Source organism: Panicum hallii, chromosome 2 (assembly GCF_002211085.1).
Source record: "Panicum hallii strain FIL2 chromosome 2, PHallii_v3.1, whole genome shotgun sequence".
Taxonomy (NCBI): domain Eukaryota; kingdom Viridiplantae; phylum Streptophyta; class Magnoliopsida; order Poales; family Poaceae; genus Panicum; species Panicum hallii.
The window spans coordinates 1,744,262-1,757,744 of record NC_038043.1 but is presented as its reverse complement, the minus strand read 5'-3'; the positions used below and the strand labels follow the sequence as shown (position 1 = coordinate 1,757,744).

Genomic DNA, 13,483 nt, shown 5'->3' with positions numbered 1-13,483 from the left:
CATAACATTACTTATTTATAACATTACTTATTTAAGGATTTTTCATTCACATTTCCTACGGGTGACATAGCTGAATACAGAAATATCTAAACTAAACGACACTGCATGGTCCATAGTTTATATTTTCTGAAGCCAGGCTTCAAGAAGCCAAGGCGCTAGTATTGTAGACAAGAAGAGCACCACCCAGCAAAACTCCAGCAAGAGAGAGTGCCCAGAGCACCAACCCTGTCTTTCCTGCATGAATCAAGGAAGGAAGGTTATTAAAAAAATGTGCCTTGAAAACTGAAACATCTGAAATTTTGAAGTATTAGTGAGCATTTCTTACTGAAAAGATTAGTCTTTTCTGTGCATACCTCCAACATAAACGTCGCCGCTTGGAGACCATTCTTCTGGGTTATATATTGGGCTACAGGAAAAAGATTAGTCTCGTTAAACTCAAAGTCCACAAATGAATTATGAATGTTGTTCTGGTCCATTTTCAGTATTTTTATTCGTTTTAACGTTGTTCTAGTCACTATTTCTTACTGAAAAGTACAGTTCTCTTTTTACCAGATCTGTACAATCTTGTCTTTCTACTTTTTATAGATTGAGTAATTTTCTAGCAATAACATCAGGGTTGTGTTCATAGAGTTTAAAACTAACTAGAGAAGCTGGTGGCGTTGGTTATTGGTCTGGGGTGAATTTTACATTTTTACCTGTACCCATCAACATTTGCTCCATATTTGCTGGCGAACTGGTAGACACCCTTACCCTGATCAAAATTGGAACATAATAACTGACTGCGACGTCTTTTCTGTTAATGTTCTCTTTTTTTCTTGCAACCTCAACACTTACCTTGGCTGGCCTTCCAGATGCATCAACACCATCCTTTAAGTTCAATCCTCCTGCAGGCCCTGTATGTTAAAAAAACTTGTTAGTATTCAATTCCAGTACAAATGTTTAGTTCATCCTGTAATATCCTTTAAAGTTTGACTTTTAATAATGGTGTGGGCATGCATGAAACGTATCAAGGGGGTAAAGGAAAAAAAATATGGCAGGTACTTCAGGTCAACATCTGTAATTTAGTTCCAAATGCTAGACTCTGTTTCATGCATGTACTGACCGAAAGGCTGAGAAGTTTGGATCTTCTTTGCTTTCTTCGCCATTACTCTGAAGGCTGAAGATCTTGCTGATGGCTTGACGCCTGGGAACCTCGATCGATCCAAGAATGGAGATGGAGATGGTTTCAGGGCCAAAGAGGCCATGACAGAGGCTTCCATGTTGTATGATTCAATGATTGTATGAATGGCTCAAGATCACTCCCTTCGTTTTGCTGTCAGTCTCTTTCTTTGGCAAACTTGTATGCAGCTCTTGCTTTAAATACAGCACGAAGGCAGGTTAGAGGTAGCAGCAAGTGACCAGTGACTAAGCTCGGTCTGACAAGTGTCAGTTGCTGAGCGGTGCCGTGGACCCATGGGCCACTGTGTTTGATCAGTCTTTGTCCTTCACATGACTGACTGAAGATGGTGGAATCTGAAGGAAACGTCTAGCTGGTGATCGGATAATCCCGAGACTCTGCTTGGTTTCTCCAGTGATTGGGAAATGTTATTTGTTCTTTTGTGAGTCAGTTTTGTTAAATGAAAGTTTTCTGAACATCTATACCATAGAATCAATTTCATACATTCATTTCAACAGTTTGTTGCCTTCAGTTCCGTTACGTTGTCGTAGGCTCGCAGCCTGCAGGGATCAAAATCCTGAATCTCCGTGAAGCAATCCAGAATGTTTGGTTTTTGAGTTTTGACCATGTCATCGCGTGGAAAACACGTATCTAGATATGCATGAAAATGCTAACAAAAACATGGATAAAATAGAGCATACGATCAACTAGGTGCATGTAAAAAATTGAACTTGAACAAAAAAAATTGGTCAAAGAAACAAAATGACTCTTAAGTGTTGTTGGGCTATTTGGGCCTGAACCATTCATCACCACCAGGTCCAACAGAAGATCCATGATTGCAGCTTAGTATGGCAGCCTCTTCTCACGTGCAACGAAATGCTACTGACCAGGCACTAGCTGCTAGCATCTTGCAACAACTCCAACAAGTTGTAATGCGAGAGTATAGAAAAAACAAGTTGTAATGCGAAAAAAATTGCATAGGTGGCAAGCTTTCCTGGAGAACAAAAATGGAGGGCATCATCATGAGCTCAACAAACTCTAGTCTTCATTTGCAATCATGGACATACGGTGAGGATTCTCACCAGTGCAAGAAAGCCAAAAATCAATGGCAGAGATTTGTTCGGGAGCTGCATCTTTCTTCTGCATGGACTGTGCAGGCACGGGTGTGTTTTGTGCAGGTCTTGTGGTGGTGCTGATGGGGCAGGGCAGGGCGATCATGAATCACTCCATTGCTAGCTACTGATTCTGTCTCCCGGTAGAGTGCTGAGGTCCATCAGATTAACCAACTTGTCTAAGCCCTAATCACTACCCCTAACCGAAACTCTATTGGATCATTGCCTTTTACTATCTTTTTGTCGAAAAATGATGACTGAAGCTCTGATGTCCACTAGGTTCAAGCCTAGTCAGGGTTCGTGCTTGACTGCACCGGAACCGGATCCTCAGACATGGTCCTGACATCTGGGTCCCACGGCTGTCCGGCCCACTTGTCAGCGACTAGCACCACTACAGAAGGGGACATCAATAATATTGGCATTAGTCCCGAGTCTAAAAGTTAGGGAGCTGGAAGAACGTTAGTACCGGTTGGAGCCTCCAACTAAAACTAAAAACCTCTCTTTAATAGTTGGTGTTACCAACAGAAACTAAAGTATCACTATTTAGTTCCGATCAGTGCTATGAACCGGCACTCAAAAATGTTAGAAACCGGGATTACCGATTTTGTAGTGGTGTAGGTCATAGGGAAGTTACCTGAGGATGCTCGTCGGACCGCACGGTGTACCATTCAAGCACTGTCAACTTAATGCTCATGATCTCCCTGGCCCCTTAGGTTAGGGACTAGATACAAGAATCATAGTAGAAAATCCGCACACAAAATCGTTAGTGCCTATCCAACCTTGCTTGGTGGTAGCCTTGGGCTAGTAGTGATGAGACGGTTGGCATCTTGCATTTCTATTTTGGAAAGGTTGCAATTCGTGCTCTGCTAAAAGAAGAATATCTATTTGGCAACGTGGCCAGCAGAGGTGAAGAGAAAAGCGATACTATTTGGAGGTTGTTGTGGTTTCCATCATTGTTTTGCTTGACCATTGCCCCGTGCATGGATCAGAATGTATCTTCTGTTGCAAGTGTGGCAAGCATGAACACACACAAAAAAGGTGTGGTTGGATGTGCTAGTAGAACTGGTTCAAGTTGCAACATGTGAATTAGGTTGGCGGGTGTCTGTGAAAAGTACAGTTTACAGAAAAGAATGGCATAAAATGATAATAATCTTTTAGTTCTTTGCCAATCAATAGGTCTTTCAGTGAGCAATGCTGGACCCTTTTGTGTTCAGATAAGTTATTTTTTCTTCTTTCTTGAGCCTAATATGCAGTCAACTCCTTGTTGCTAAACAAAAAGTTTAGCAAGTTTAGCAACAACAGAGTTAAAATTTATACCTTCTAAACAAAAGTTGAGCAAGAAAGTATTGCCTTCTGAGCTTTGGTAACCACGCATCTTTAACACATATACTTTCTTGCTCAACTTTAACCACGCATCTTAGCTTACTGGTACGTGCAAACTGTTGATACCCAAAGCCAGGACATTTGGCGTCCTCTCTTCGCTGTAAAGAGTAAAGACAACTGCAGCATGCATGCGCTCGTGTAAAGTCAGCAATAAACAACAGCTCACTCTTGTCCTAACCAGTTACCAATCATCTCTCAGAATTACTATGTTAGAAGTTGAGTAGATCCGGCCATTAGGACAAAAATGGTGTGCTCTTTGTTTTACTGAATTTGTTGTAGCCGTGACACATAAGACTACAGATGCTCACAGGTCACTGTGCAGTATTCGCATTTCTTTTCCCGTCAGTTCTGCCAGGAGACAAGAAGATTGTACAGGGTTCACGGCCCTCATGATGGGCACTCAATTGACCACACCGACTAACACTTGCTGACTTGTGATATAGCATGCAGAGGCAGGGGTAGTAAAACTGTAAAAGTAAGGCTCGCCCTTACGGGATCCAGACCGAGCTTAAAGAAGTGCCTAAAGCTAGGTAATTACTGTTGAATTCACCTAGAAAGCTTGGCCAAAGCTTCAAAACAAAAGTTGGGGAAAAAGTGGCGGGGCATTTCCTCTAAAGCAGCAGCTCAACAAACTTTGGGCCAGCCCTGCACTGCACTGCATTTCTGCATGCCAGCAGTGAGTGTGCAGTGGACAATCATGACCCACGGCTTCTCAGTTGGGGGGAGAGAGAGAGAGAGAGAGAGAGAGAGAGAGAGAGAGAGAGAGAGAGAGAGAGAGAGAGAGAGAGAGAGAGAGAGAGAGAGAGAGAGAGAGAGAAGCTCCTGAAGCCTGCACAGCCTTGAGCTTGGGATGCTGCTGAGCTGAGGAGCCCTTTGACCCTTCTTACAAAGGCCTAACCACCTCCTCTCTGGACTGGTCTCCAGGGCAGGCTAGCAATTGCAGGATGAAGATCTGGCATCCATTGGCATTGCAAAAGGATGGATGAGGGTGGTCCATTCCTTCCATTAAATTTTGTTTCAATCACACTTCATCTCACATCTCAAATCATGCACTTGTAGACTACCACTGGCTGTAGGGGGGCGGTAGCGTAGTATCTTTGAGATGTAGCAGCAGGAATCTGTGTAGCAGCTGCTGTGCTGGGAAGGGCCGCAAAGGGCTGTGAGTTAACTGTGGAAGGAAGGTCAAAGCACACATGGCCAACTTTACTGGATGCCACAAAGATGAGTACCCGTTTGTTTAAGAAAATTGAAGGGAGAAGGGAGGCAAAGGTGGCTCAGAGCGAGTCTGAGGTTCTTTCTGTGAAAAGATTGAAAGTGCCACCCGAATGTTGAGCTTTTTATCCCTATTTCAAAAGATTTGGCGAAGAAACACACTTTCATTTATTTGGAGAAATAAGGTTGAAGGTGACCCAATGAATGTGAGTTCTAATGATCCAAAGACTGGAATACTGGATGGTACAGCATGTACTTGGTATTGATGCTGAGGCAGGGCAGGTGGAGGGATACGGATACAGTTGGGGATTCAGGGGATCCGATGAGGTCAATATGACCCCCCCTCTCTCTCCCTCTCTCCCCCGCCGGGCTGGCTGTTCCGTTTCGTTGGGGTGGGCGCCCCCGCCGGCTGTGGGCTGGGTGGCGCGAAGGTTTCTCGGCGCGGCGCACGAGGCTGCGACCCCGGGCCCACCATTAAACAAGCCCCGGCCACCGCGGAGACCGGTCGGGTCGGGCCGCCCACCACACCGCCAGGCTGGGCGACGCGCACGCGGCCCGCCCGCCCGCTCCTCTCTCGCTGCTCCGTGGGCCCCCGCCCCGCCTAGTGGGGGTGGGACCTCGACGCGACGAGGGGCAGGCGGGCACGGGGGGGAGTGAGCCGCCGGCCTGGGGACGGGGTCCGCTGCTGCCCCGTTTTGGCGGGCGGCAGAAGAAATTCGCGGGAAACGCCGGCAAAGAAAAAAGAATTTACAGAACCCTCCCTCCCTCCTAGCGGGGCGCCAAGGACCGGGAGCAGACTAGAGTGGGCCCCCCTACACTGCTGTTTTGTGCGCCCACCCCTGCCGAGTCCTGTATTTACATTCTCCTCGACCGGTCCGGTTTCCTGGACGCCGTACGCGCACGACCGCATGATGCCTTCTGCTTTGTTTCTTCTTGGCGTGCATGTACGCCCGTGCCACCGCCAGGCCTGGACGTCTGGTTGGTATGGTCCGGTACGCCTACGGGTCGGGCTGCTCCGACCGGTACGAGCAGTTGCGGAGCCTGAAGCCAAATCGAGCAGAGGCGAGTTGAGATGGAGCAGCGCGTGGAGAAAGCGGGGGCCAATGTCCAGTTCCGCCTCCATCACCATCCGCCCGTGGGTACGAGGCTGCTTTAAGATCCGTGCACACGGCTGGGGGATTGGATGCTGCTGCAAAATCTCAGTCTCAGCAATACAAAGCCCTCCGAGCAGACCAGAACAGTAGACGGATTAACACGCTGCAAAATCTCATTCTCAGCCAGCCAAAGCTCGGTTTGACCACGAAAAATCCAAAGCTAGTCGTAGTAAGTGCTACGCCCGCTGTAGAAAAATCCGGAATTACTGCTTCTCCAAAGGACCAGGACGCGAAAAAGGCAAATAAAAAACCCGCGACGCGAAACCAAAAGGCGACGGCGGACCAAGGACAGGGAAAACCCCACGCCCATCCCCCCCCCCGCGGCAGCCTCCCACCTCCACACTCCCCACTCCCCACTCCATTCCCCTGCTGACTCCGCCTCCCCTCCCCTCCTCGCCGCCGCCGCACAGCAGCTGCCGGGAGCCCAGCCCATCCCTAGCTAGCTAGGGCTAGGGTTCTGCATCTGCCGTCTTCCCCAGGGCGCCCTGCCGGACCCCATTGCATCACGTTGCCTTTCCCTTCCCCCACTGCAACCCGGCTCAACGCAGAGCCATTCTTCATTCAACTTGCTCCGAGGGTGGTTGCCTGCCCTGCTGCCAAGAGCGGCGGCAGCGGTGGGTGCTGCGCTTAAACGCCCGGTCTCACTGCTTGGTAAGGGGAAAAGATTGCATTTGGACTTCCGTTCCCATATTACATCTTCGGTTCCTTGGATGTTTCTTGCCTTCTTGGGTTCTTGGTTGGGTGGGTTCACAGAGCTGAAAAAGGCGCGTGCTTTTGTGCTGCGTTTATGCGTTCGAGCCGCGGGGTGGGTGGCTGTTTCCGTGGGCAAAGGTACCGCTTTTACCGGCGTTGTTGTGGGATTAAACTTAAAGGAGAGGGGTTTAACTGTTTTTGTCCTGAAAGACGATTTTTGTTTTGTCAGAAAGGCACGCTTTTTTCTGTGTTATTTATCCTACATTTTTGCCGCTAGTCTCTCGGTGCTCAAAGATTCGGTCGTTAGGGGTGTTTGTTGAATCTGGAATCTGTCTTTATTTTGACATTTCTGTGCTTATTTCAGGCCCAAAGGCGTTGAAACGAAGGAATCTGGCGTTTTATGGCGAAGTGAGATCAGGTGAAAGGGACAAGTGTTGTGGCCGGATATTAGTAGCAGTGTCCACTAGCAGCTGTGTGATAGCTACCCTGCACGCACGCTCACTCCATTTTTCCTCCAGCAAATGCATCAGGTGCTGTGTTCTTGAGTCCTAGTAGCCTCCCAACCCAATCTACCCGTGGGAGGCGAGTGAGTGACTGATGGGGCTTCTTGGGGGTTTCTTCGTGTTGCTTCTGCTAGCGTCCCCTGTACTTGGCCAGCTGCCTTCGCAGGACATCCTCGCGCTCCTCGCCTTCAAGAAGGGCATCACGCATGACCCTTCCGGCTACATCACCGACTCCTGGAACGACGAGTCCATCGACTTCAATGGATGCCCGGCGTCCTGGAACGGCATTGTGTGCAATGGCGCCAGCGTCGCGGGGGTCGTGCTCGACAGCCATGGGATCTCTGGCATTGCTGATATCTCTGTGTTCGCCAACCTCACCATGCTTGTAAAGCTCACTATGGCCAACAACAACCTCTCAGGGAGCCTCCCGAGCAATGTAGGCAGTCTGAAGAGCTTGAAGTTCATGGATATCTCGAACAATCAGTTCTCGGGGCCAATCCCTGAAGGTATTGGCAACCTTCGCAGCCTGCAGAACCTGTCACTTGCTGGGAACAACTTCTCAGGGCCTCTGCCAGACTCCATCGACGGGCTTATGTCGCTTCAGTCGCTGGATGTGAGCGGCAACTCTTTGTCTGGCCCATTGCCTGCAGGTTTGAAAGGTCTGAAGAGCTTAGTTGCTCTGAACCTGTCCCGCAATGCCTTCACAAAGGGTATTCCTGCTGGGCTCGGTCTCCTTGTGAACCTGCAGTTTTTGGATCTGAGCTGGAACCAATTGGATGGTGGTGTTGATTGGAAGTTCTTGATTGAATCAGCTGTTGCTCATGTTGATTTCAGCGGGAACTTGCTCACCAGCACTACCCCCAAAGAGCTCAAGTTTCTAGCTGATATTTCAGAGACAGTTCTATATCTGAACCTAAGCAACAACAAGCTGACTGGGTCACTGATCGATGGGGTTGAACTCTCTACTTTTGGGAGACTGAAGGTGCTCGATTTGAGCAACAATCAGTTATCTGGTGACCTGCCGGGGTTCAATTATGTTTATGATCTTGAAGTTTTGCGACTTGCAAACAATGGATTCACTGGATTTGTACCTAGTGGTCTTCTGAAGGGGGATTCTCTTGTCCTAAGCGAGCTGGACCTAAGTGCTAATAACCTGACAGGTATTAACACCACTTAACAATCGTTCTTTCAGTCCTCCTGTTCCCTTTTCCTGAATGCCATGTAATGCCCATGTTGAAGATTTAGTGATATTGATGTCTTCCTTTTCTCAGAATAACAAGGACAAAAAGTAAGGCTAGTCAACACTTCTTGTGAAAAACATCGAACATAAATTCTTATCTAGCACTTTGTTTACTTGATCCTTTATGTTGTTTTATTTATCTGATGCAAATGATGATTTGAGCTGCTGATTACTCCTAAAAATATGAACTGGATGATATTTGGTTGAGTTTGCACCAGTTAGCTAATTCTGCGGCAGGCTAGTTATATGCAGTAGCATGATCAAGAATTGATGAATTGAAGGAAATGTGAAAAGTTCTGTTTTATGCACTTCTCTGTTTAGTACTTGAGTTGGGATATGTATACTGAATGCAAGATTTCTCACTGATCTGTTTGTTGTACTAGTACACAACATATGAAAATAGTATGTGAATATGTGATGTGTAGCTGTTTTTATTTACTCTTCCGTACTAATTCTCTAGTGAAATGTATCTCCACCATTTTAATTACAGTACCCCACTACACTCCAAGCTTCTCAAACTCAGTACCCTGTCGTGGCCTACAAAGTAAAGAACTAGGCCATCCTGCCATGTGATTGGCTTTAAAGTACTGCTAGCCAATAAAAATTAAGCATGTGCCAAACCAGTTAGCTTATTCTGTTTCTTCCCCTTTAAGTTCTATGTAGAGCTTCCATTCGGTATAAAAGATTCTTTGCAAATCTGGGCTCATAATATGGCCTACTGTGGCATTGCCTAAAACTTAATTAACTTCTCCACTGCAACTAATGAATCGGGTCTTATCTAAATGTTTGGTTATGGCAAGCTTGATACTGTAGTTACAGATGCAGTGAAACTACAGATTATTTTTATGGAGTAGCATGATTGAGAATTGATAAATGAAAGGAGATCACTCAACAGCCAACACAAATAAAAGGTTCTGTTAAGTGGAGATGATACACATTTCTGTGTTGAGCTCTGGAGCTGAGGAATATATCCTGATGGCAAGATTTCTTAGTGATGAAAGCAGATAATGCAACAGGCACACCATATAAGTGTCATGTTCAGTTAAACTGTATTACGAATTTCTGTTCTTTATATAGTACATAATGCATGGAAGTAACATGTGAATGTGACATGTTGCTGTTCCATTTACTCTCTTCTGTAATAGTCCTATAGAGTTGCAGTGCCATGTACCTTCAGTCCTCCACTAGAACCTTACACTACTCTAAGCTTCTCAAAATTACCCTGTCCTACAAAGTAAAAAAAAAAAAAAACTAGGACATCTTGCCATGTTGTTGCCCTGTCCTCCTCTAGCACCTTATGTTTACTAGGCTTTAAATGGTGTGGACTCCTTTCTAACATCAGCAAGTAACAGGACTAGCAGGTGCAGCTGTATAAGCTATGATTGGAAACTGTTGCATCTCATAGTATGGTATTAGTATATGATGCCTTGCAAATCACTGGCTTACTTTGAGTAAAAATAATAACTATGCATAGAGCATGGATATTAAGCAATATATTAAGTGCGCTAATGCATTTACTAGCATTTGCATATTTCATTTCCTAGCATGACATTCTCTGTGATGACGGTACAAACCTATTCAAACTTATCTTTTGTATTTTCTTTACTATGCAGGGCATATCAATATGATCACATCAACAACGTTGCAAATCCTTAACCTGTCCTCCAATGCTCTTTTTGGGGATCTTCCATTGCTTGCTGGGAGCTGCACTGTGTTAGATCTATCAAATAACAAGTTTAGAGGGAATTTATCAGTAATTGCCAAATGGACCAGCGAGTTGGAATATGTTGACCTTAGTCAGAACAACCTAACTGGGACAATTCCTGATGTGAGCTCTCAGTTCCTTCGCCTAAACTACCTAAATCTTTCCCATAATGCTCTATCTGACACCATCCCTGAAGCTGTTGTTCAATACCCCAAACTTACCGTACTTGACCTGAGCTCCAATCAATTACGTGGTCCTATTCCTGCTGATCTACTCACTTCATCCATGCTACAAGAGCTCTACATCCAAGATAACATGCTTTTTGGTGGCCTATCTTTTCCTGGTTCCTCATCCAAAAATTTGAGTCTTCAAGTGCTTGATATTTCTGGAAATCACTTCAATGGAAGCCTCCCTGATGATATTGCCTCTTTATCTGGCCTCCGAGTTCTTGATATATCGACAAACAATTTCTCTGGTTCATTACCTGCTACTGTCAGTAAGCTTGGGGCGCTTACTGATCTTGACATGTCAACAAATCAGTTCACCGGGCCATTACCTGAGGATCTTCCAGATAAGCTCCTATCCTTCAATGCGTCCTATAATGACCTTTCTGGTGTCGTGCCAGAGAACTTGAGGAAGTTTCCAGAATCTTCTTTCCATCCTGGGAACTCAAAACTAGAATATCCTGCTAGCTCATCTGGATCTGGAAACTCTCCATCTGGTTCTGGAGGTGGCAAATCACTCAGTACTGGTGCTAAAATAGGAATTGTAGCAGCTAGCATTGTTATTCTTGTCATCCTTATCCTTGTTGCTATCATATGCCATTACAAACGGATCTCAAGGCAGTTTCCTAGCTCAGAAAAGGTTTCAGATAAGAACCTCCACAGGGTTACTAAAGACTCTGCAAGTATGAAAGGAAAGGACAACAAAGGTGGTTTAATCTCAGCAGATGAGCTTGTAACTCCTCGAAAGGGCTCTACATCTGAAGCACTTAGCCAAGAAGAGAAATCAGCTGTTGGGGGCTTTTCACCGTCAAAGGGCAGCCGCTACTCTTGGTCACCGGATTCTGGAGAGGCGTATGGTCAGGAAGGATTGGCACGGTTGGATGTTAGATCACCTGACAGGCTAGCAGGGGAGTTGCATTTCTTGGACGAAACAATCACACTTACACCAGAGGAACTTTCAAGGGCGCCTGCTGAAGTTCTAGGCAGGAGCAGCCATGGAACTTCGTACAGGGCTACACTGGAGAATGGTGTGTTCCTAACTGTGAAATGGCTGAGGGAAGGTGTTGCAAGGCCCAAAAAGGAGTTTGCAAAGGAGGCCAAGAAATTCGCAAACATCCGTCATCCAAATGTGGTTGGGTTGCGGGGTTACTACTGGGGTCCAACACCGCATGAGAAATTGATACTGTCAGATTATGTTGCGCCAGGAAGTCTTGCTAGCTTCTTATACGGTAATGCCATCATCTACTGATTACCGTTTCTGCAGATACCTACATCTGACTAAAGAGTTCTTGTATAAGCTTCATCTGCATATCACACTAGCAGTTTCCTCACACTCATCAGAGAAAAAAATAAGTTCAGTCACTAACTCTGCTGAGATGTTTCTCTGAATGTGCAGATCGACCGGGCAGGAGAGGCCCTCCATTGACCTGGGCACAGCGGCTGAAGATTGCTGTCGACGTTGCCCGTGGCCTGAATTACCTCCATTTCGACCGCGCAATGCCCCATGGAAACCTCAAGGCCACCAACATCCTGCTGGATGGTTTGGACCTCAACGCCCGTGTCGCTGACTACTGCTTGCACCGCCTGATGACCCAGGCCGGCGTGGTGGAGCAGATCCTCGACCTGGGCGTGCTGGGCTACCGTGCCCCTGAGCTGGCAGCTTCCAAGAAACCATCCCCCTCGTTCAAGTCCGACGTGTATGCCTTCGGCGTCGTGCTGCTGGAGCTCCTGACCGGCAGGTGCGCAGGGGATGTCGTGTCGGGGTCCGAGGGTGGCGTCGACCTCACCGATTGGGTCCGGTTGCGTGTGGCGGAAGGCCGGGGATCAGACTGCTTTGACTCAGCCATGGCCTCAGATTCTGAGAACCCGCAGGCTGTGAAGGGCATGAAGGAGGCCCTGGGCATTGCACTGAGGTGCATTCGGCCGGTCTCCGAGAGGCCAGGGATCAAGTCTGTGTATGAGGATCTTTCCTCAATCTAGCTGGGCGCATTCACTAGTGCTAGATTAACAGTCTGTGTGTTAGCGCGTGTGTTGTCTGAAACTCTTAAGTACTGCTGTAGCAGGGAAATCCAAGTGTATTGGCCTCGTCTTGATGCCAGCAATTTCAAATGGAATGTCATTGGTTGCCAAAGTGTTCTTCTGTTTCATTTTATTGTGCCATAATGCCCATACTAGCCTTGCTTGTCAAGGTTTGGCAAGGCAAATCTTGTTAGGTGTGGAGAGCCAATTTAGGTCTCCCTCAAAAGCATCTAAGCAAGTAAACTTTTTAAAAAATGGATCGTTGTTGATTTGTAGAATCTACTTAAATTTTTTAAAGATTTTTAGAAGTCCCTGTGTGCTTTGTTTTATATGGACGGTGGGAGAGCAAATTGGATGGTGGATGCATGGCGTATGGCGTAATAATGTGCGCTTTACTAGATCTTAGGACGGTTAAATTTCAAGGTTTCTCTGAACACCAAAACAAGACGTAGCATGATAGGATGCATGTCAATTACGAAATCAGGTGTGCTAATTACTTAAACAGATATTGAGAGGTGTGCACTCTCGGTTGCTAAGTTATAAACACAAAGTCAGTCTACAACAACTGACAGACGCTAGAGAACTTTGAAGATAAGAATTGGGACATGCTAACAGAGTTCTACTGTGCTAACAAAGATCAATAAAGGAACTGGATAAAAGCAGTGAAGAGTACTGCAAGATAGTAGTATTATACTAGTCACATAATAAGAACTCTGTTACTGCAAAAGAAAAGTATGTTTAAAACTCTCACTGAGATGCTCATACCAACATCCTCTAGTTTAACTGGGAGCAACAGAAGTCTAGTTCAACTGGGAACAACAGAAGTGTATGAAACATCATATTATCCACATGAAGATTATTTTAGAGTAAATTACAACAGAAACAAGGATCAAACTTTTGCTTGGTTGGTTCCTCTCCTTGCATCCAACAGATAAACCAAAATCTAGTGCCCAATAACCAAGATGAGTTGAGCGACTAGTATGACCGCACAGGTGATGTCCGCAATCATCTCAACTCTCCTTGCTAGGTCCTGAAGCTCACGCCTTCTGAGAAGGGAAAAAAAAGAACCTGTGTTAATGAAA

General features: G+C 46.1%; 2 protein-coding genes across 3 annotated transcripts; one reads left to right on the top strand and one right to left on the bottom strand.

Moving 5' to 3' along the window:
* Window positions 1-2: 2 nt before the first annotated feature.
* On the bottom strand, window positions 3-1,315 carry LOC112880719 (photosystem II 10 kDa polypeptide, chloroplastic-like). 2 transcript variants are annotated; one of them, XM_025945467.1, is made up of 5 exons: window positions 1,103-1,315; window positions 835-893; window positions 696-751; window positions 326-406; window positions 3-234 (listed from the first exon to the last, which is right to left on the bottom strand). In XM_025945467.1, the coding sequence occupies exons 1-4, from the start codon at window positions 1,257-1,259 to the stop codon at window positions 334-336; spliced, it is 345 nt and encodes a 114-aa protein (XP_025801252.1). In that variant the 5' UTR covers window positions 1,260-1,315; the 3' UTR covers window positions 3-234; window positions 326-333. The 2 variants fall into 2 exon arrangements, with proteins under 2 accessions (XP_025801252.1, XP_025801251.1); XM_025945466.1 differs by having other exon boundaries at window positions 354-406.
* Window positions 1,316-6,376: 5,061 nt separating this feature from the next.
* LOC112880717 (probable LRR receptor-like serine/threonine-protein kinase At4g20940) lies at window positions 6,377-12,529 on the top strand. Its single transcript, XM_025945465.1, has 4 exons — window positions 6,377-6,668; window positions 7,075-8,373; window positions 10,067-11,611; window positions 11,779-12,529. Exons 2-4 carry the CDS (start codon window positions 7,308-7,310, stop codon window positions 12,360-12,362), a joined length of 3,195 nt encoding a protein of 1,064 aa, XP_025801250.1. The 5' UTR covers window positions 6,377-6,668; window positions 7,075-7,307; the 3' UTR covers window positions 12,363-12,529.
* The last annotated feature ends 954 nt before the right edge of the window (window positions 12,530-13,483 follow it).